The sequence below is a fragment of the Bos indicus x Bos taurus genome, chromosome 19 (genome assembly GCF_003369695.1).
Source record: "Bos indicus x Bos taurus breed Angus x Brahman F1 hybrid chromosome 19, Bos_hybrid_MaternalHap_v2.0, whole genome shotgun sequence".
Lineage (NCBI taxonomy): Eukaryota > Metazoa > Chordata > Mammalia > Artiodactyla > Bovidae > Bos > Bos indicus x Bos taurus.
This window is the reverse complement of record NC_040094.1, coordinates 59,029,854-59,052,772: the sequence shown is the minus strand read 5'-3', so window position 1 is coordinate 59,052,772 and position 22,919 is coordinate 59,029,854. Positions and strand designations below refer to the sequence as shown.

General features: G+C 56.5%; 1 protein-coding gene across 2 annotated transcripts; it reads right to left on the bottom strand.

The window, feature by feature from the left end:
* Positions 1-1,309: 1,309 nt before the first annotated feature.
* On the bottom strand, positions 1,310-21,836 carry CDC42EP4 (CDC42 effector protein 4). Of its 2 annotated transcripts, none has more exons than XM_027518914.1 (2): positions 21,704-21,836; positions 1,310-4,067 (listed from the first exon to the last, which is right to left on the bottom strand). In XM_027518914.1, exon 2 carries the CDS (start codon positions 3,819-3,821, stop codon positions 2,778-2,780), a length of 1,044 nt encoding a protein of 347 aa, XP_027374715.1. In that variant the 5' UTR covers positions 3,822-4,067; positions 21,704-21,836; the 3' UTR covers positions 1,310-2,777. The 2 variants fall into 2 exon arrangements, with proteins under 2 accessions (XP_027374715.1, XP_027374716.1); XM_027518915.1 differs by lacking the exon at positions 21,704-21,836 and adding an exon at positions 20,742-21,009.
* Positions 21,837-22,919: the final 1,083 nt, after the last annotated feature.

Genomic DNA, 22,919 nt, shown 5'->3' with positions numbered 1-22,919 from the left:
GCCTTTGCTAACAGGGCATCCCTCTCTCCAATGCCCCCAGAGCTGGGAGACCCATCATTCCCGCTGGGCTTGGATGTCCCCCCGCAACCCCGGCCACCACCCCATCTACTCATAACTTCACATCTCTCATTACCTCTAATGAGCCAGTCTAGGGACAGAGGGACTTGGCGACATTTTAATTACGCTTCTAATTGCTCCCCAGGAGGACGATGAGGACATGCCTGAATTTCTCCCCGGGACGGGGGCAGGGTTTCCCGAACTCAGATCTCAGCCACGCCGGGCCCCCAGGTGGAAAGGAGGGCATTGGAGGGGCAGTGACAGCCCCACCCAGGCTGACAGTCATGCCCTAGGGATGCGCCCACGCAGAGGGGAAGGGGTGAGGGAGGGGCTGACCGCTGGGATCCCAGGGTCCCACTCGGGGCTGACACACCCCGGCTTCACTTCCCCAAGTCACGAAGCTTCGAGGAGTGTGGAAAGGGTTTCCAATCAGTCCTGCCGAGTCTGCCACTTGGTGACTTTTGAGAAGGTGGCCCCGTGGCCTCTGGAGCACGTCTCTTCTATAAAATGGGGACACCAGAGTCTGCCTCCCAGGCCAGGAGGCTGAAAGGAGACCACACCCCGTAAGGTGATCCGCCAGGTCAGGTAGGGAAAGGGAGGGAGGGTAGGGCGGCCCCTTTGCTGACTTGGCTTGTGTCTTGGTGCTGACAGCTCCCACGCGCGTCAGGCACCTCCCTGGGTTTAGGAACAACTTGGTAAACACCATGGCTCAGGTGCTCAGTCGTGTCCGACTCTTTGTGACCTCATGGACTGTATGTAACCTGCCGGGCTCCTCTGTCCATGGGATTCTCCAGGCCAGAATACTGGAGTGGGTTGCCACACCCTCCTCCAGGGGATCTTCCAAACACAGGGATCGAACCCAGTTCATTGCAGGCTGGATTCTTCACTGTCTGAGCCAGCAGGGAAGTCCTGAGAGCAGCAGGATTCCCATTTAACAGACAAGGAGAACGAGGTACAAAGCAGCGCAGTGACTAAGTGCCCAGGGAACCCAGCTGGTAAGTGGCAGCTCAGACACCAAATCCCAGAGCCCCCAAGGGCCTGCCTGGGCAGACGGGCACACAAGGCCGAATCCTTCCAGAAGCTGGAGAACTGTGCAGCGGGGGCAGGCCCCCGAGACAGAGAGAGAAGCCACCTCAGGCCCCTGAGAGCCGTGGGCGCTCAGGCAGCCACAGGTCCCCCAATCTGCACCCTATCTGCCTTCCCCCACATCCTGAAATAACCCCAACTCCAAAAGCAGAGACAGAACACCGGGCAGCCGTAGAGCCTTTTATTTTCACATTTCCTTGCTCTTTTAACATTTTCATGGAAAAAAATATACAGTTTAGAATCTGGAACTGACCACAGTCTAGATGCGGGTCAAGGGCAGCTGGTGGGGGGGCAGGGGGCTGCTCCACTGGAAACCAGGGAGCACCTGAGGGCACTCACTCCTTTCAAAAAGTCTGCCTCCGCCCTGGCTGGGCCCCGAGCTGGTTCTGTCTCTGTCACCCTCCCTCCCTTGACTACAAGGGCACGCGGGGAGGTGAGTCAGCTTGAACTCTGGAGGCTCACACCCAAGCTCAAGGACACAGGGAAATCCGAATTTCAGAACGAAAAACACTAACTTTTTAGTCCAAGCATGTGCCAAATAAGTCACGGGGCATACTTAACGCTAAAAGAGTATCCTCTGCACGCCTGAGTTTCTAATTTAACTCAGCATTCTGTTTTTCCTTTTGTTGCTAACTCTGGCAACACTCTGCCCTCGGGGCTGTTGACTCAGAGGTGGGAAGGGGGTTCCCTGGACAGAGGCTTGAGAGAGGAAGGGGAAGTAGTCAGTCCCGGGCTGGGGGAGGGGGAAGGAACAACCCAATTCAAAGCAAGCTTTTATACCCCGCCCCCGCCCCCCCAGGAATGACAGCTCTTTTAATAATCATTTTCCAGAAATTTTCTACACTGGCTGCCTGCCCAGTTGTTAATAGCTATGGGGGAGGGGGCCAGAGACAGACACACACAGACCACCCCCTCCCACCCCATACAGCTCTAAATAAAGTTTGGAAGCACTTAGTATAAACGTCTTTTTCTAAAAGGGTTGTCTTCCTCCCGGTGGCAGGTCTACAAACACCGCTCCGGGTATTGCTTTAGAAAGATTTAAACACAAGAGACAACAGACCCAGAGGGACAGAGTCAGGGCTGCGGCCTGGCCTTGTGTCATCCTGGAAGGCCCCGTCTTGATCGAAAATTCAAGCCGCCGGAGCCTTCCTTCCGTTCTGTATCCTGTTCTCGTCCCCGGAAGGGGTCGCGTTTAGTGTACACTTTAGGTCCGCTTGGCCTCCAAGGGGTTCCCCGTTGCAGATGACCTGGCACAACATTTATTCTGATGGCCACTGCTGGGACAAAAGAGGCGAGTCAGCTGTCCTCAGTCCTGGTGCCCCCGGCTGCCCCGTTATCGCCACACGTGGCAGGGACTCGGGCTGCCAGCGAGCATCCAATGGAGGCCTGGGGGCGAGGAGAGCTGATGCCTGCTGCAAGCACGCAGCCCCGTCCTAGGAGCTCTGGGGCAGGGCAGGGTGTGCCAAAAAAAAAAAAAAGTCAAGCACCCAAGCCAGATGCAAGTCCTCCTGGGCCCCCAGGCTCCGCCCGCACCCCTCAACCATGAGGCCCAGGGTCAAAGCCTTGGCTGCCTCCGCGGCGTGGCTGGGGGCAGGGAGGGGACCACGCCCAAAGACCCCCACCCCCGGGCCGCCTCACACCCGGATCTCGTCCTCCTCCTCCTCGTCCATAAAGGAGAACTCGGGGTCCGGAGGCTGTGCAGGGAGAGCGGCCGGGGCGCGTTCCGGCCCCCGGAAGGCTGGGCTACGCTCCTCCAGGACGCCCGACGTGCAGCTAGACAGCGAGCTGCTGTCCCGCGTGGTGTGGCTGCCCGCGCTGCGGGCCGAGCCGGGGCTGGGGGCTGCCGCCGCCGCCCAGCCCTCATCCTGCAGGGCGCGGGAGGGCACGTCTGGGCCCCCCTCACCTTCCTGCCCTGCCGCTCGGGGCGCCGAGACCGGGATGGCGGCTGGGTCCCCGTCGCCATGGTAACCGCCATCATCCGGTGCCCCCTCCGGCTCCCACTCGCCCCCTTTGTCCATGACGCTGAGCACATCGCCCAGCATGGAGGGCCCCAGGTCGATGTGAAAGGACATGATGGACTCGGCATGCTTCAGCCCGAAGCTGGCCTTGGGCACCATGGGCAGATCCGCTAGGTCCCCGAAGGCCTGCTCCTCCAGGAGTGGGTCTGGGGAGTGCGGGGCGGCGGCCCCGTTCCGCGGAGGCGCTGCCTCCTCCAGGCTGCCCTCTGCGCTGGCCTTTTTCACGGGGCTGGACGACAGGCTCTTGGGCAGCTTGCTGGAGCCCTTCTCTGCGGCCTCCTTCTCGTTCAGCTGCGGCAGGGACATGGCGTTCTTGACGAAGAGGGCCGAGTCCCGCAGGGAGCCCAGCACGTCCCGCTGCTCCCTGTCGCTCCGGGTCACCGACTGGGACCGCTTGCTGGCCCGGAACTTGCGGGACAGGAGGCTGCGCTTAGAGGACGAGGAGGAGGACGGGGCCTGCTCATCCACAGACTCGCCGTCCAGCTCCCCGGCCTTGCTGTTGAGGAAGGAGGTGTCCCCGAAGGCGTCCCCTGCCCGGCCCACGTGCATGGTGTGGCGGAAGTCGCCCAGCGGGGCGCTGATCATCTCGGCCGTGAGGTCCACCCGCGAGCGGCGCTTGGAGTGCACCGAGCTGGACACCAGCTGCTTGAGGATCGGCATCTTGCTGGCCCAAGGCAGCAGGTGGATCGGGGGTCAGAGGTGAAATCCCGCGGAGGTGGATGGGGGGGCGGGGGTCAGAGGTGACGTCTGGCAGAGGTGGATCAGGGGGTCGGAGGTGGATTGGGGATCAGAGGTGAAGTCTGACAGAGGCGGATCCGGGGGGATCAGAGGTGAAGTCCAGCAGAGGTGGATCGCGAGTCAGAGGTGAAGTCGGGCGCCGAAAGGGGCAATGAGGAGATCACAGGGCTGCAAGAAGAACACAGCAGGGCAAGGGTTAACCCAGCTGTCTGCCCAGCACCAGAGCCCATCCAACCCAGGGGCGGCCATTTACACCTCCTCACTCCCACCCAAGTAAGAAAGTGTGAAATAAGCCAGCGATCAATTTCAGAACCCTGCCAGCTCCCTCCTGCACAGGCACTGGGGCTAAGCCAGCGCTCTTTGGGCTCTTTGGAGTTCGGGTAGCTATCGACACGCCTGTCCTGACACTGGAGAGAGAGCCACTCTGTCGTCTAAAGGACTGTGTCTCCCCGCACCCCACCAGGATGCCCCCACCCCACCAGGATGCCACCAGCTAGCAGGGGAGGTGCAACGGGCAGGCAGCAGACGAAGGAGGGACTTGACTACTGCAAACAACCAGTCTGGAGACAGGCTGTCAATTCTTCCTGCTGGCTTATCTCAATCCCTGTGCAGTTAGTGGACACCTCAGCCTGAGTCACAGTCCTAAGAGAAGGAGTAGGACAGGACAGGCCCCAGGGAGGCAGGGCAGACACCTCCATGGACCTGGGCAGCCTGGCTCACTCTGAATCAGAATGAGGGTGGGGCCACGGGGATCCACAGAACCAGCTCCCCAGCCCCCTGGTGCTCGCTGGGTGTCCCAGAAGTGAGGACCCCACCTGCCGCACCTCCTCTATGGGGCCCTGAGCTTTGCCAAGGGTCCACCCTCTGCCCGCCTCTCAGGGACCAAGACTTGGAAATGTCGTTTCTTTAATCATCAGGGGTGCACAGGGCGGTAGGCACTAGACAACTGCATACACCCCCAACCCCCAGGATGTTTAACCTGAACCAAAGAACATCCTCGGGGAGCCTAGGAGACCCTCTGAAAGCTTGTACCCTCAGCCACGCGACTCCCGGCAAGGACCAAGGTGAAGTCCGAAGCTGAAGCCAAACCAGCCCCAAAGGCTAAACCCAGCAGCCCAGGGCTGAGCAGAGCGGGGAGAGGAGGGTTGCCAGAGGCAACACAGGACGCCCCACAGCGTTTCCTCCTCACTCTTGATGCTGCCCCAGGCTAGCCGCCACATCGCACCTGGCCCTGCTTCCCCTTCCCCCATCCTTCACCTTCTGGCTAAAACAGCCCGCCCAGGACCCCCCAGCACAGACCCCCCTATCTGGTGCCCCGTCCCTACCTCCCTCCTTGCCTCTCCCTGAACCCTGCAGTCTGCCCTGGCCCTGAGCTTCTGTCTCCTGGACTCTGAACCGGACACACCCCTGCTGGAACACCGGTCCCCTGGCTCACCCAGCATCCTCAGGGCTCAGCTGAGATGTCACTTCTTCCAGGAAACCTGCTTTAGCCCAGTGAGACCCCTGGCCTCCTGGTCCCCCAGCCCCCACACTGCGGATGGCCCTGGCCCCAGCAGGCACTGGCTGTGTCGTTCTACAGCTGTGGCTGGACTGTCCTCTCCCCACCAGACCATGAGCTTCCGGAGGGTTGCAACAGGCCCGTCGCCACTGAAGCCTGTCCGGTGGTTCTTGGCACAGTCAGTCTCCAAACACCTGTTGAAACGCCACCACCCACCCCAGTCTCTGGGTTGCTGCCTTTCTGCCTTCCCGAGCCCAAGGACAATGTCACCTCAGCCTACAGCTCTGGGGCTCCAGGCCTGACCTTTCCATGCCCTCCCGCCCCCGACCCACTGACGTGCTCCTTCCTTGTTCCTTGTCCTGCTGCAGACACCCAGCCTGATGGTTCCCCTGCTAGCTCGTGCCCCCCCCCCCCCACCCCCAGGCAGTCTCAGTGCTCGTCACTCCAGGCAACAAAGTTCTCCGGGGCCGGCAGGCAGCAGGAGCCAGGCACCGGGGCTCACCTGCCACACGGGTGACGCGGGCTGGCAGAGTCAGGTGAGAACGTCTCTGAAAGGCCTTGAGGTGATCCCCCTCCTCACCAGACCCTTAGGAAAATTCACTTCCGCCACCCCTAACCTCACCCCTCCCTAAACCCTGGGATCTGACCTCTAAACTATTAGACGTGGAGCCGCTAGACCAGGTTTAGACAAGTGTTTTCCATGAAGGTCTAGACAGCAAAGATTTTCAGCTGTACGGCAGTTATGGTCTTGGTCTCAGCTACTCAAATCTGTCTTTGCAGTGGTAGGAAAGCAGCAGTAGGCTGTATGTAAACAAATGAGCGTGGCTGTGTCCCAATAAAACTTTATTTATAAACACAAGTGGTGGGCCAGATTTGGGCCACAGTTTGCTGCTGCCTACACTAGACACAGGGCCATCCCTTCCACATTTATCCAGCAGAGAGTCACTGTATGTGACCCTTGGGGGCAGCCGTGGGGTCTCAGGCCAACTTTAGAGAAAACTCTTTGGCTAACCGAGAGGAGGGTGGAGTGTGTCAGCTTCAGAACTGTTCACATTGAAGGAAATCAAATCAGGTCTCTAAGGCACTCTGGATACTAGAGGATCCCCCAGGCTTCCGCTGCCTTCAGGTCAGTGAGGCAAGAAGAGAAGGTGAGGGTCTGTGTCCTCAACCTATCTGCAGCTCAGCTCCTGCCTCTGGTCACAGGAGCCTCGGCTCTCAGCACAACTGCTTCATTTTCTGGATGAGAAAACAGGCTCACTGAAGCGAAGTGATTTATCCAGATTTAAGTGCCAAAGGGCAGAGCTGGGCTGGAAGCTGGTCTCCTGCGCCAGGCCTCTTTCTGGCCTTTGGTGGGTAGTGCTTCCGGTTAGGGAGCATTTCCAACTCCCTTCCCTGACTGCTGGCTGGAGAAAAGTACCTGTCATACTACACAGATGCTGACCCTGCCAACACCTGGAGCCCGAGAGTCCTCGGTGGTGGGGGCTCATCCCGCTCCTGTAGGCTGTCTGGCCGCATCCCTGGCCTCTACCTGCCAGATGCCAGCAGCACCCCTTCCCCAGCTATGACTGTGACAACCAAAGCCTCTCCAGATGGGCCAAGTGTCCCCCAGTGGTGGGGGGCGGGAGCACCTGGGTTGAGAATCCCAGTCCTGGAGTGAGAATGTGTATGCCTGCTCAGGCAGGAACAAAAAAAAAGAGGGAAGAAGGAACAGGGGAGGAAACAAAAGGATCCGAGTTGTGGGATCTGTGACGGGAACCTCCAAAGTTGCGTAAGGGTCTCAAGCTAACAGTAGGAATCCCCAGGCCCAGGGAGCAACGTCAGGCGCTGTGGTTTCCCTGACCTCAAGCGCTTGTTAGAAAGAACGGAAAGGAAACCGCAGGCCCTGCTGCCCAGGACTCAGCCGGTATGGTGCGGACCCCCGTGGCACCCCGCAGGGGCCAGGAGTTGCGGCCATCGTGGCTCCCCACCATCCTATCACCCTCTGTCGGGACATTCTCAAGGGAGAGCTAGAGGTCAGGGTTCGAGAGGCCGGCAGGGAGATCCCTAGGCTCCTGCAGAGCCCCACACCCCAGGAAGGCAGGGCAGGTCTGGCCAGAGCTTATCTGCCACCCCTGGTCTCGCTCCCTGGGGGTGGGGATGAGGCTTTGTGGCTCGTGAGAAACCAAACCATCTTTGACCTCCAGCATGAGAACGCCCCAAGTCCTGAGAGTGGGGGCCTAGGTGGAGTCACCCACTGGGCGCCCTGCCCAGCAAGGAGGACCCACAGAACCCAGCAGCCCTGGGGCCCTACAGCTGCAGCTTCAGCACTAGTCAGAGTCCACTTACTGGGCTGTTTCAAATCTCTGGTCTTACGGCACCCTCATTACACTGTCAGCCTAAACTCTGAACAGGGAGCAACTTGGGGGTGAAGAGGTGAAACTCTGGGGATAGGAACAAGCAGGTGGTCTGCACCAGGTTGGGGGGCGATGCTGAGTGCCACCCAGAAGGGGACTGTGCCCAAGGGTACTGTGGCCTCAGGAGGGGGCTCTGCTAAGCCCTGTGACTCAGCTCAGGGGAAGTGGCTAAAATAGGCAGCCACTCCCCATGGCACACCCTGGGCGGGACGCCCCCGCCCCCCTCCTCACCCCAGAAGCCACATCCCACTTTCCTGGCCGAGCAAGGGAAAACAGAGCTGCATCTTGTCTCTCTCCCTGACACCCTCGCCTCCTCTGGAATCCGATTCCTCTCCTCTTGGCCCTCTGAGCACAGGGCATTCCTCTACAGCAGGGTGAGGAGCCTTCCTTGTGAGGCCAGGCCAGGCCAGGCCAGGCCCCTGGTTGGATCGACTCTAACCACACCTTCCCTCGTCCTCGCTGGCAGGCTGTCCAGAGCGCACTGCCCCCCTTCGTCACTAGCCCAGTGGCTCCCAGACGAACCTGAGCTCCTCCGGGGCAGCCGGACAGGCCTCCCAGTGTGCAGCTGGCCTGTAAGCTCACCCAGTACACGGAGGACTCACACTTCCACGCCCACGGCCACAGCCACCGGCCCCCTCCAGCATTTCTGCTTCTAACCACCCAGGCCATCCCCAAGCAACGTGGCTGGACAGAAGGGGGCATTCGAGCTCAGTCGTGCCCTGGGTTGGATACAAGAAGCTTTTTCAGGCAGAGAGGAGGGGAAGCAGGAATTTAGGGCAAAGAGGATGGGTGCTTAGACAAGGCTATGGTCGTGGAGATGGATGGGGCCAGGATGAGGGTGTGACGATGGAGCTGGACGGGGTGGGGTGTGCTAGGGTTAGGACACATCCAGGTTTGGAGGTGGAGACCCCAGGGCCTGAGCAACCTGAGGAGACGGAGGACAGACTCCCAGGGAGCTGGAGCCCAGCTTGGGGTGGGGGGGTCTCACCTGGTAGGCCAGGGACTTTTCCCTGGGGGTGCAATCAACGCTGTCACCAGGAAGAAGCTGACTTTGCAGAACGGGGGTGGCGGGGCGCGGGGGGGGGGGGTGGGGGCGGTGGCGGCGTTGTGCTGAGAACATCAGACAGCTGGAAGAACATGCTGCAGGGGATTGTGCAAGAAATGCGGGCGCCTGGGGGCCACGGGCGCCCTGAGGCTCTGTCGCTTTCTGAAATGCTCACCCGCCTTATCCTGAGAGGATAAGGAGTCCCAGAGAAAGTGGAAGACTGCTTTATTCCAACAGCCGGCCGGCGGCAGATGGAACGGACGAGACTTCGGGAGCTTTGATGCCCATTGCTACACAGAGCAGGAGGGACTTGGGCAGGGCCGTGGGGTCCCTTTCGCCGCCTTGAGTGTATCTGGAAGCTTTTCGTCCCTTCACTGACACTGCCAGCAGCCCTCTCTATTTGAAAGTCTGCTGCTGGCACCAGGATGTTAAGAAGCCCTGTCTTAAAATAATTTGAGCCTGAATGGCCACAATTAAATTAAGGGAAGAAAAACAAAAAAGAGCCCAGGATGGAAACATGAAATATCATTATTATAACTCCTGTACCACTTATGTATCTGTGGAGCGACCATACTCTCGGAGATGAAGAGACTAAATTAAGAGATTTGCCCTGGGGTCGTGGACAGAAGCCAGGGCTTTATTCCCACAGCCCGGCTCCGATCACTAAAATAGTGATGCATGACCCCGAGTGTGGGGACCTCAGCACATTAAAGCACGGAGCCTGTAATCTCTATACACATGCACACATAGATACATATTTTATAGATCAGAAATGAGGCTACTGTCAATCCATGCATCAATTAATAGGTTTGAGTTTTCCTTTAAAAAAAAAAAAAGGCAAAATATGACATAGTAGTTCTGGTGTTTTTCTTCCCACATGTCGGTGGGTTTTTTTATTTTTTTGGTTACAAAAAAAAAAATATTTTGGCCATGCCACACAGCATGTGGGATCTTTGTTGTCCAACCAGGAATCGAACCCACACCCCCGGGACTGAGTCTTAACTGCTGGACCACCAGGGAAGTCCCTCCGTGGATTCTGTGTGCACTCCTGGGGGTGGTGCTACAGGATGGGACCCACAATGTCACGTGACGCCCACAGAGCCATCCACAATGCCTTCAACTTCAGAGATTCCCAAGACTGAGAGGGGAAGGACAGCCCAGAGATGATCCCATCCAGGGGCCTTGACTGGGCTATTGGGCTGGAGAAGAGTACTTGCCCAAGGCCACTGAGCTGGTGGTGCATGCAGGGCGTGCTGATGCCCAGGGCCCCTGTCTCCCAGTCTCGATAGGTCCTCGCAGATAACACGGGCTTTGACTCACTCCAGGCATGGCGCTACACCTTCTGGAGTCTGGTACCATCTTGCTGGCACTAAGCCGGGAAAGGGGAAGAGGAGGACTTCCCTCCCACGGAACAACAGGTACCAGGTGCCACCAGGCAGGGAGGGAGGTACAAAACCCCAGCCCAGGAGCTGCTCAGAGTCAAAATGACCCCAGGACGGGATGGTCTTGGGGTATTGGCAATTACGGCAGTTTCTTTAAACACTTAACTTTAAATCCAGGAGGATCTAGGAGCCCCCACAGTGGGAAACGCACCCTCTGGAACTATTTCAGAGCAGAAAAAAGTCCCCAACACAGATAGCCACTGACGTCTCATTCATAATATCAAGAGACTGGAAACAGCCTGATACCCAGCAATAAGAAAATGGTTGAGAAAACAAGGACACGTTAACCCAGCAGATTATCCTGCAAGCACAACAAGCGGGGTCTATGAAGACCACGCAGGACGTGGAAAACTGATCACCAAACGACCTTGAGCAGAAGGAGAAAAAGGCAGAACTTAGACTTGTTTACACGCAGTGATCACAGACGACACACACATACACATTCTCGAAGAAAGGCAAAAGGCAGGCAGAGAAATTCAAGGAGTGATGTCAGGCTGGAGAGGAAAATGGGCTTTTGTAAAAAAAAAAAGTTTCCTTTAATGTGGCAGTGCTGTTTTGATAATAATAATAGTAAAAATCCCAAAGCATCAAAGGCTTAAGGAAAAAATTTTAATTTCCAAACCAGCTTTAAACTATCAGATTCTCAGGCTGCCCAGCTGCAGCCCATACAAGGCGCTGGGTGGGGGATGGGAGGGGAAGGCAAGGCCGTGGGGCTCAGGCCACATACTCTCAAATCAAACGATCAAAAAATCTCCGTTGATGTCTGTCCTCTTTCTCTCTCCCCCTAAATCCGCACCTCCCCCAGAAGGACAAGTTTATCACAAGTTTATCATGTCCTCATTTTAAGTTGCCTGGGAGGACAGAGTAGGCAGCCTATTAAACCCGGTGGCAGGGGAAATGGGGAGCTTAGGACCCACCCCCTGCCCCCAAGAACCTGCTTTCCAACAACTAGCAATTCAGAAATCACAACCTCCACCTCCCACCTGGGAGACTGGCCAATTTCCAGTGACACGGAAGCCTGGAGCTGGAGGCCAGCCTCCCACAGCGGCCATCCCCCAGTGGTACCCTGGGCAGGGGGTGGTTTGGTCCCTGCTGCTTCCATAGCCCCAGGTCCAGTCTCCTGATGGCTACCAGAGAGCAGAGGGGACGCAAAGAGGCAGGGTCACCTGAGGACACGGGGAGGACACCCCAGGGCCCCAGCCACTGGCCGACCACCAGCAATGCAGAAATAGGCATGCCGTCAGCAGTTCCCATACACCGGGTGCCTGCTGCGTGCCAGGCATCATTAAACGTAGGCCCCTGGCCCCGCGCACAGGGTGTCGTGATTGCCCCCACTGCACAGAAGAGAGAAACTGAGGCTCGGATGGAGTGAAAGCCCTCACGCTCTCTCTCAGCTACTAAATGGCGCTTTGAGCCCGTTTCTGGCAGACCTTGGGACACGGCCTCCGGCTTATTCACATGTCCGCAGCTGAGAATGTGCTCACAGCCAGAGAGATGGCAAAAGGGTGGGATTAGGCAGGCTGTTTATCTCAGACCTGGGGACCCAGACTCACTTGACGGACACCCCCATCAGCCATCTGCTCCCAGGGATGGTTCAAACGGGCCCCTCCTTACTCCAGATCTCATCCCCGCTTCCTGCTCTGAGGACCCTCCCTGGGAGGTGAGAGGTGGGGAGGACCCCCCTGAAGCAGAAGCCAGGACTTGCCCAGCAGAGTCAAGAGTGGGCCCAGTACAAAGCCCCACTTCAAGTGTTTCTCATGCCTGTCCCTGTTCCAATCTCCAGCTTGTGTTTCTTGGTGGTTCCCAGTTGCCGGAAAGGAAGACCAGGACCTGGACCCCATCCCTGTCCTAAAACCTCCCAGGCTGGGTGCCTGGCACTGGCTCCACCCTCCCTGCCTCTCCGAGTCAATCTAGACCTTGGGTTCATTGGCCCAAGGGAGCTATAAGTCCCGTTTCCTGGAGATAAACATCCTCTGGCAGATAGATTCTTCCGGGAAGGAAGGGAAAGTGAACAAAGCCCCAATTTCTCTACACGCTTTCCGTAGCCACCGCCCACTCTCCAGACATCCCTGGGGGAGGGGGAGGTGGGAGAGGAGTACCACTGGGGAGGGGGATGAACCGGCTCCAGGTAATCAGGATGCTAGGGTGGAGCACAGACCCTAAGGACCCCGCTGTCTGCTGCCTCTCCAGGTGTTACTACATAACGTGGGCCCACACTGTCCAATACGGCAGTCCCCAGCCCGGTTGGTGGCCATGGGGCGCTTGAAATGTGCACCCCAAATGGAGTCCAGGTTGAAATGTCCAAGTTGACCTGTGCTAAAGGGTAGACACTGGACTTCAAAGACTTAGCATCAAAAAAGTGCAAATTAGCTCATTTTCCACAGTGATCACGTTAGAATTGATCTTTTCAAATGATAATATTTTAAAATATTGTCAAATGATATATTAGAAAAGGATAATATTTGGAATATACTGAGTTAAAGAAAATGGTCGTTGCACCTCTTTGTACTTTTTCAAATGCATCTATTTAAACTGTAAATTATATACTAGATTTGCAGGCTACCTCTCTGCGATAGTGCAGATTTAGATGTTTTTCTCCGCCCCTCCCCCCGCTTTTTTCAAAATACAAGCAGCACTTTCCAGGGCAGAGGGATGAATAAAGCCAACCACTGTTCGCATTTGAGTGAAAATGGTTACATGTTCATAAATACCGCTACATTATCTTAGATTAAGTCCTACTGGCCTCAGCTTCACATCCAGCAGCCGCTGAAGAACGCTAGGCTGTTGCTGTTTCCTTCCAGCACTGTAACAAGCAGCCTTCCAGCTAAGTCTGCCCAGGTCCATTTCCGGAGGATACACACCGATAAGTGAGTAAAATTACTTTTGTTTCTCTTTTTCACTTGTTCTCCAGAAGGTTTTTACCAAGTTACAGTTTCACCAACATAGAGGATGACGCTGTCCAATACCAGGCATTACGGTGTCCTCAGTTGAAAACAACAAAACCCTGATCACCACCACCTTTGTAAACTTATAATTTGCATTTTCATTTTTCCCATTACTAAAGAGGGAGGGCATTTTAGAAAGTATTTCTCTAATGAATTGCTTGTGGAAGCCATTTTACCCAAATTTGGGGCGGCGGGGGGGGGGGGGGGGGGGGGAGGGGTCCTTCATCTTTTCCAATGGATTTGTATGACTTTAAATCTTAAAGCGCTTAGGAATGTTGACTATACTTTGCAAATAATTTCTCAAGTGTATCATATGCCTGCCTACAATATGGTGATTTTGTTGTTTTCTTTTCCATGGAGTGCTCATTAGTTTTTACATGGTTAAATCTGTTTTATAATTTCTGGCTCTAAAACCATGAAGCAAAGACCTTCCCCACTCCCAAGTTTTATGAAAACATTCACTTCTTCTAAAACTACCAGGTAATGTAATAATGAAAAATTACTCATGGAGATAAAAATACTAGTAAAGGAAATACAAAGATGTCTGTGGCTTGAAACTGAGGGTCATTTAAAAATAGATAAAAAATTAAAATATAACCAAGTTAGTTACTGATTCTGTATAAAACTTGTATAAACTATGAGTAAAGGATCAGATGCTACCTTCATCAGATATAGATACAGACACCACCACCCACGGTTTCTCTGGACTTCCTTTCCTGCTTTTTTAGATCAGTTCAGTTGATCAGTTCAGTTGCTCAGTCGTGTCGGACTCTTTGCGACCCCGTGGACTGCAGCACGCCAGGCCTCCCTGTCCATCACCAACTCCCGGAGCTTGCTCAAACTCATGCCCATTGAGTCGGTGACGCCATCCAGCCTCTCATCCCCTGTCGTCCCTTCTCCTCCTGCCCTCAATCTTTCCCAGCATCAGGGTCTTTTCAAATGAGTCAGTTCTTCGCATCCTGCTTATTGGTCTCTGTTTATTCCAAAACCAGGTCCATACTATCAGCTCTGTGAAATACGTTTTGAGTATTCAGTAGGATAATATCCCTACATTAAGTTTTTTTCCTGAAAACTCTTTGGCTTTTCTAACGCAGTTAGTCTTCCCGAAGGACTTGAGACACATTTTATTAAGTTCCAAAAGAAGTCCTGATGGAATTACATTGGGATTGACAGCAAACAATAAGTTAATTTGGGGAGAGTTGATGTTATCACAACATCATGTCTTCATATTCATTTATCCAAGTCTTTTAGACATTCTCCATTAAATTCTGTGGTTTTTTCTTCCTACAAGTCTGACACACGTCTTGTCGTGTTTACTCTGAGTTATTTTATGGTCTTTCATTGTGAATGGGTTTTATATCCAGCCCCTTTCATGTAGCTGTATCTTCTGACTGGTGGTAGCTGGTATATGGGAAAGCTGCAATTTTAAAATTTATATCTATTTAATGTCTACCCTACTAAGCTTGTACTGTCTTTACACACCCTAATCAACCATATGATTAAATCTTTTGAGCTTTGCAAGTGGACCAACCCAGCATCTGCAACTAATAATAATTCTGCCTCCTCCATTCCTCATTCTTATCTTGTTAAATGTGCTACAATTGCCAACATAATGTTGACTCCTGCTCGTGACAAGGGGGCGCTCGGTTCCTGGCATTTACAGCGCCGTCCTAAACCCAAGTCATCCAGCACAGTAGCCCCCACTCACATCAGGCTGTCGAGTGCTTGAAATGTGGCGAGTGCCACCAAGGAACTGAGTTTTTACATCTTCTTCCATTTTAATGATTTTAAATGAAAAACTGATGCTTGATTCAGTTATTGGAAAACCTAAGCATGTTTAAAACACCTTGAGGGTGTGAATCTACTTTTTCAACTGTAAATCCCAATTCTGAGGGGGCATTTATGAAATTTAGCATCCCAACGGACATGTGCTACAGGTGTAAAATATTGGAGAAGGAAACAGCGACCTGCTCCAGTATTCCTGCCTGGAAAATCCCATGGACAGAGGAGCCTGGCAGGCTACAGTCCACGGGGTTGCAAACGAGTCAGATACAACTTAGCGATTAAACAAACAACACGTGTAAGATACACAACGGACTTTGAAGACCTCTATAAAAAAACAATGTAAAATATCTTGTCAATATTTTTTATGATTACATGGTGAAATGACAGTATTTTGAACATACTGGCTTAAATATAACATTAAAATTGACTTCACCAGGGCACTTCCCTGATGGTCCAGCGGTTAAGGCTCTGAGTTTCCAATGCAGGCGTGTGAGTTCAGTCCCTGGTTGGGAAACTGGAGCCCCACGTGCTACACAGCACAGCCAAAAAATTAAAACAAAATAAAAATGTATTTCATCAGTCTGTAGTTTTTAAAATGTAGCTACTGGGAAACTCAAAACTTCTTTATGTGCCTGGCATTATATTCCTATTGATGATGCTGTTTTAGAGGTATTTCCGTTAATCATGATACTCACCACTGGCTTCATAAAGATATTCTCAACCATCTTAGAGAATTTATAGTTCTTACAGTTTTAGGAAAACTATATCAGTCACTTAGCCTGAGTTGTGGGAAAACGCACTGCAGTTTAGATAATTAACTTACCCTTTGCCGAAAACTACAATGGCCAGTCTGGCTTAAAGATTAGGAAATGATACCTTAGACCCTATCGTGGACCTCAGATGGATATGCGCCCCCTGGACCATAGGTCATGGAGGAAGTATGAGAAAGCAAATGGAGATCACAATACCTTTGCCTTACACCAAGCTGGCTGCTCTATCTTGTTTAAGCTTCCCTTTTGGAGGGGCAAGTAAGAACACCATCCTAAGCATTTGAAAGACCCTAAGTACTCTTCCCAACAATCCCATGGAGTTACCGGCATCATTCCCATCTTACAGATGAGAAAACTGAGGCTGAGAGTTAAATGCTTCCCCTGAGTCACACAGCTAAGGACAAGGCTGTCCAAGTCTGCCTGATTCTGAACCCTGGGCTTTTCCGACTTGACCATAAGGTATATCATGGGTGTGCTGGAAGCATCGCTGGGGGTGCTGGACTCAAATCTGACGAAGGTTATGGATGCATGAGCACCCACCAGACAACCACTTTGCACAGAATTTCAGGTTAAAATATCCCAAGTCCAAGCTCCTCATTCCCCACCACTCCAGGGAAAGGACAAGACAAATCCCTCGACATATAGACCACAGCCGCCCCCCACCCCAGGAGGTCCACGGTGTTGGGCAACCATGCTCCTCCTGGGCTGGGGATGGGCCATTCTCTCTCCACCCTGCTCCCTCTTCATCCCAGAAGCCTATGCCTTGGGCCAGAGGAAGGAGAGCAGGAGGGCCAGCAGGGAAGGCTTGGCATGGAGGGAGAAAGGCCCTGCCCCATCACTAACCAGGAGTTACAGCCGCTCGGGAGGGAAAGGAGTGAGCCCTGACCTGGGAGTGAGAGGAAGCGGCAGCTCTGGAGCCAAGCCTAGAGGAGCCAGCGGCTCAAGGGCAACTTCACTTGTTTCCCCTCTTCCTGGAGGGGTGTGTGTGGGTGTCCGTGTGTGTTTCCCCAGCCACCCAGCTCCCATCACAGGGGGAAGAAGCTGGAGGAGGGGAGGAAAAGGAGTACCTGCAGGGGGCCCCATGCTCCTCCCTCCTGCCAGGGCTTCAGAAGGAAAGGGCTGGGCTTGACATCAGATCGGGCCTGATCTCGTTTGGTTTCACTTGGCGTCTCCTAAGAGCAGAGTGCTCAGCTGAGGAGTGGGGCATCAAAGGACACCCTGGGTCTCCAGCGGGAGCCAGGTGGATCAGGTCCGGCTCTAGAGCAGGCTGGTGAATTTCCACCTTGACTCTGTGGGATGGAGTGTGCAGCCTGGGGGACCCTGGAGCCAGACTCCCCGGTGACCTGCTGGCTCGGACACACCGGGCAAGTTAATTGTGTCTCAGTGTCCTTATTAGCTTACAAAGCGACTGATAACACCACGTACTCCCTAGCACTGCTGTGAAGATGAAATCAGCTAACACAGGTAAACCCCTTACACGAGGACTCATAAGGGGTGAGCACTCCCCCGTCTGCTGTGAAAATGATGCTATAATGTGTTCTTTTTCAGCAGGTGCCCCATCTCTACACCTTGAAAGGTAGAATTCCAGCATCCCCTGGGACTCTCTGCCAACGGTCACTCTCTAAGCTCAAAGAGGACACATACCTTCAGTGTCGCCCGAGGCCTCCTATCCAAAAGGCCCCAGGGCTGACCCCTTGCACAGTCCTTGGGGGCCCCAGGATGAATTGTCACAGGGTTGGGGTATCCTCGGGGCTCCCAAGCCCAGCTGTAGACTGCCTAGTCCAGACCAGCAGGGCAATCACGCAGCCCCTGGGCTTGGTCTTCTTCCCCATGTGCCTTCCCTTCTCTTTTCTTTACCTTTTAACCTTTAAGGAAACAGGAGGAGGAGCCTGGCTTTTCTCAGATGGGACTTCAGCTCTTTCTGATTTCAGTTCAATACGGGAGATAAGGCCCTCCCGTTCCTCCCTAAGATGTAGATTAGTGAACTTAGAAATCGGGGGGACCAGATACCAGAAGCAAATAATGGTTGATTATCAATATGATTAACCCCCAGTTAGGACCTAACCCGGTCCTCATCAGAGGTATCCACACACGGTACTGCCAGCCCTGAAGCGGTTCTTCTGTATCCCCTCTGGCTCTCCATTCCCACCATCTGACTGAGACTTCAACCCCAAGGGCAGGGGGAACACAGGGGCTCCTCTTGATGTCTCAGTGAGCCAAGGACGACGTTCTGAGGAACGGAGAAGGGCTGCAGGGAGTGGAAACCTGAGTGTGGAGAGGAAGGAGGGGCAGGGAGCAGACACATGAACACAGAGCCCGGCTTCACTGTCACGGATCTGAAGCTGGGGTCTGCAGACCAAGTCCAGTTACCCCAAAAGCTGCCTGGATGCAGGTATAAGAACCCTGAGATGCTCCCAGGGAGGCTAGAGGCTGTCTTGGCGGACATCGTGTCCACCCTGCTGGCCAGGGGAGGAGACGGTGGTCAGAGCGGCCCTGGCTGGGCAAGAGATGCTGTCCCTGAGGTCAGCCCCAGGGCTCCTTCTTGTCCCAGCTCTGTGGCTTCTCAAATGGCCTCAGCCCCGGGGATGAAGGAATGAGAGGGAAATGCCAGCAGTTTCTTACGGGCTGGGTAACCCCAAACTGGGCTCACCTGACGGGAAAAGGAGACCCTTTCTAGCTTGGGAGGCTGAGTGGGGGCCACCAGAGCCCCTGCTCCTGGCAAGGGGGGTTCTGGATGTGAGTGCTGCCTCCCTGGCCTGGAGCCCCAAGCTGCAAGCTGGTGGTGCCCGGGGAGAGACTCTGATAGAGTTCCTGGAAGGAAGCCCAAGGCTCCTTGTATTTTAAGCTAGAGTATCAGGGACTCAGTGAGTGGGAATGCCGGATCCTTCAGGGCTCGACTTCCTCCTCGGCACCCCGTGAGCAAAGGGCTACCTCCAGTCGCCACATGAGTCCCTCCCAGCAGGATCCCACCCTCCCCAAGTCCCCAGAGGTGCTGGCCCCGAAGACACTCTGCCCATGGGTCCAGGGCTCAGTTCCCTTTCCCAAGGTTGCAGAAAGGCCTCCAGCACATAGGTCAGGAGATCGAGGCTCTCATAGCTTCCAGGGCCAGATTGCTCAACTCCTCTCCCTCCGCCCCCAAGCATATCTCTGGCATCAACCCAGATCCTGTTCCTCCAAGGGACGGGCTCCTCCCTCCCCCCACAGGGACAGGATCCTTTGAGCATGTGGAAGCTCCAGCCACTGGAGGCTGGAGCCACTGCCTGACAGCAAGTCTGGCCTCTGAGGCCTCCGGTCCTAGCTTGGTCCCACCTTCCTGCTCAGAGGAGAGGGGGCAGGGGAGAGGGCGAAGGGCGGCCTGCTGCAAGCACCTTGCCCGCCACACCTGGGCACAGCCTGTCCTGGCTGCAGTAATCAATCAGCCATTCCAAAGGTGGAGGCGGCGAGGAGCCCTGAGCCAGAGCCAGCCAGAGGTCCTACCAAAGGCTCCTGAGGGTAAAGAAGGGTCTAGGGTCCTTTTCCGGGGGTCAACGTCCGCCCAATCCCCACACCCCCCCTCCGCCGCCACTTCTCAGACAACAGTCTCTGGGCCTGGGGCTCCCCGGTCTCCAGTCCTGTGAGGGCTGGACTGTCAGGTTCCACGAGGCAACAGGATCAAAATCGGCTGGATGTGTCCCTACATGGGATTGGGGTGAGCATCGGTAAGTGGGTGGGTGGGAGAGAGAAATGAGAAGGAAATGGTGGACATCCCAGAAAAAGATGGAAAGAATCCTCAAAGTCGAGGCCTGAGCTAGGGAGCATCTCACGAGCACATGGTCACTCATGAGCTGGAGCTCCAGGAACTCAGGGAGACGGCAGAGCGGCCGGCGGAGACCCCAAACCCCAGGCTCATCTCATCACACGGACCCCCTCGCAGTCCCTGCAGGGTCCCCAGGATCCCTGGGAAGACCAGGAGAAACTGCCCAAGGGTCTCCCAAGGTTCACCAAACCCCGATTTGTGGGAAGGAGCAGCTGTCCCCAGGGAATGGAGGGGCAAAGTCCAAGTTCGGAGGAGATAAACCACAGTAATCGGTTGGTCACACGGGCACCTCACACCTGGCAGCTGATGAAAGCTGGGGCCCACAGGAACCGCCCCGCCCCCAGACTCACACAGGGTCCTGGCTACCCCCCAGGGATGGCACCTCCCTTGTCCCAAGTTCTCAGCGGGTGTCCCATTACTCCCTCTGGAGCCCTGGGGCCACCTAGAGGCTTGGCTAAGCCCAGGCCTGGCCCAGCAAACTCCCCTTTTCTGGGGGAAACCCACAGCTCAGCTTCCCCCTTCCTTTGTGCCCTGTTCTTTGTTCTCTTAAAATTCAGTCCATCCTGCCGGGGGGTCCCCTCCTCCACCTCGGCCTTGGAAAGGGGCGGAGGGAGTAGGGAGTTATTAGAAACCCAGACTGTGCAAAGAAGTTGCGTTGCTGGAGGCCCTCCTGTAACCGGGCCCCTCATTGTTTACGCGGGCTGGATGGCGGAGCTTGCTCTGGTCCAGATGGCCGCTGGAGGGGGCGGTCAGGAAGAGGGAGATACCCACCCCCCCACCAACCTCCACCGGCACCTAACCTCCCCAGGAGAGGAGCAGGGGGCTTCACACAGCTCAGGGACCCTTGCCCGCCATTCAGCTGCTGAGCTAAAGGGGCAGAGAACAGGGACGCAGCCCAGGGCCGTGGGAGCCTGTCAGATCGCAAGCGTGACAAGAAAAGAGAAAGCATTGTATTTCCCCTTCGTTCTCCCGGGGAGAAAAAGAAAACTTCCCAGGCGCAGGCTACGGCGTCGCGTCGGGAAACGAGGAATCTGGTTTGAGTTAGCCGAGAGCACCCCTCCCCCAGACACACACTCACACACACACGCCCCGGCCCGTCCTCCCCCGGGAAGCCCGCCGGCCCCCTCTCCGATTCCCGCCCAGCTCCCCCGGCGGCCAGGACACTCACCCGCGGCGGCCCGGCGCGCAGAGCGGCTCACCCGGGACGCGCCCGGGGCTGGTGGGCGGCAGTTTTGTGCCCCCGGACGGAGGGCGCTCCGGGGAGGGGGCGGAGCTACAGACGGCCGATCCCGCTCCACTGCCCCGAGCCGGTGATTAAATCATTAACTGGCAGCTCCCGGCTCCAGGCCAGGCCCGGAGCGCTCGGCCGGGTTCCGCGTGCGGCCACGGGCCGGGCTCAGAAGCGGCCCCACCCGGCCGATCGGCGCCGCGGCTGCCCCCCCAGCCTCGGCCTCCCGGTCTCCCGAGGAGGCGGGCGCGCGGGGTGGGGCGGGGCGAGCCGGGGAGGGAGGGTGTGGGGCGGGAGGAGGGTTTGTTCGCTCGGCCGTTCCCTCCCGGGCGGCTCGTCGCCCCTTTCCGCGCGGCGCGGTGACACGGTGCGGCGTGTGCTGCAGCGAGTGTACCAGGGCGAGTGTGCACGCCTCTGCCACTACGCGCGAGCGACTGGGTTCTGATTCACGGAGAACTCTGCACACACGCCCCCCTCGGGGGCACCGCGCGTCGCCGAAGGCTGTGCTCCCGCCCCAGCGTCACCCACCCGGGCGAAGGGGTGGACCGTTCAAAGCCGGGTGGTCCCCCGTCCCCAACCCCCGAGCAGCGCTCGGATCCGACCGGCTAAGCCCAGTCTGGGGAGGGGAAATCGACCGCCACCACCTCCCTCCCCAGCCCGGATCTGCTTGGACACCAGTGCGTGGCCCCGGGCCCCAGCCTGGCCACCCGGGGGCGGGCGCAGGAGTGGGGACACCCGGCCGCGCTCCCTGCCCCGCCGCCCCTATCGCGGCTTTTCCAACCCCCACCGCCCCGGGGGCGGTGGGGAATCGAGGTCCCCACACCGAGCCCACCCAGGCCCCGCAGGGCGCCGGGGGGCTGTCGCGGCCAAGGGCCGGGTGGTGGGGGGGACCTGTCGCCTACCTGGGTCCCCAGAGACGAAAGCGCCGGGCCGGCGCAGCTGCGCGCTCAGCTCCGTGGGCTCGGCGAGGCGCCGGGGCTGGCGGCCCATGTCCGCTCTGCATCGGTTTGCCTCTGGCTCTCGGGCTCGGGGCTGGGAGCTGCTCGGACACTCCCCTCCCGGGCTCCGCCCGCGCCCCCCCGCGCTGATGTCACCGCGCCGCCGCAGCCAATGGCTGCTGCGAACCGCGGCCGGGCCGCCCGGCCTCCTCGGTTCAAATCGCAGAGCCGGAGCCTCCGGGAACGGCATGTGCCGCGGTTCTGGCCGGTGGGGTCCCGGCGCGCCCCCGCCTGGCTGTGCTCCGGCCTTGACCGCCTCACCTGGAGCCTGGGGGTCAGGGGCGCGACGCCCCTCGGGGGTCTAGCGCGAGCTCCTCCGGCGGCCCCTCCGGGCTCGGAGCGGAGACGGGACCGGATAACCCCCGCCCGTCCCTCCCGGTCCCAGTGCGGGAAACGCAGGAAGGCCCCGGGGCCGGCGCCGCTGCGGGCAGGGATCCTCTCCCTCCCGGACTCTTCCTGAAAACGAGGCGGGGAGGGCTTGGCCCCGAGGCCAGGCCCGGGGTGGGCCTTCGGAGGACTCGGGCCTGGGGACCTGTCTCTGATTGTCCCGCTTTCCCACATCCGCGCCCCTAGCCCCGTGAGTGATCGCCGGAACTAAGCTTCCATGTGCGGCAAGTGAACCTCGGGGGCCAAGCACTCCTGAGACCCGCCGCCTGAATCCTATGAGAATCTCTTTAGAGAAGTAGCTTCCACTTGTAAGCGATCGTTGATAATAAACTGCCTCAGGAGAGAAGACACAGCAGTAAGTTAAGCTCTCTAGCTGATAGCAGCTCCGTGGCCTGGGCTTTTAATTTTCAGGGAAGAGGGTCAGGCGGTCAGAGGCTGTAGACTCCCTCCCACTGACCTTGGATGGGACCCCTCAGTGGTCTCTTTGGGCTGGTACCTTCCCCCCGCAGGCAACCCTCCCCCAAGGCCTGCGTCCTAGGTCCCTTCCACCTGAAATCAAAGCTTAAGTTTTATCTGTCCCCCCAAACTTTCTGGATTCTCTGAGGCATCTCCCCTTCCCCCAACCTTTCCCTCCGTTGTTAACTAATTGTTTTGTCCTTAGTAATTGGTTCTCCTTTTACAGGTGTCTGAGGTTTACCTTTCAATTAGATGACCTATCAAACGTGCATACCTC

What these genes read in the sequence shown, in the direction of transcription:
- CDC42EP4 (XM_027518914.1), bottom strand. Translation starts at nt 3,821, where the DNA reads ATGCCGATCCTCAAGCAGCTGGTGTCCAGCTCGGTGCACTCCAAGCGC.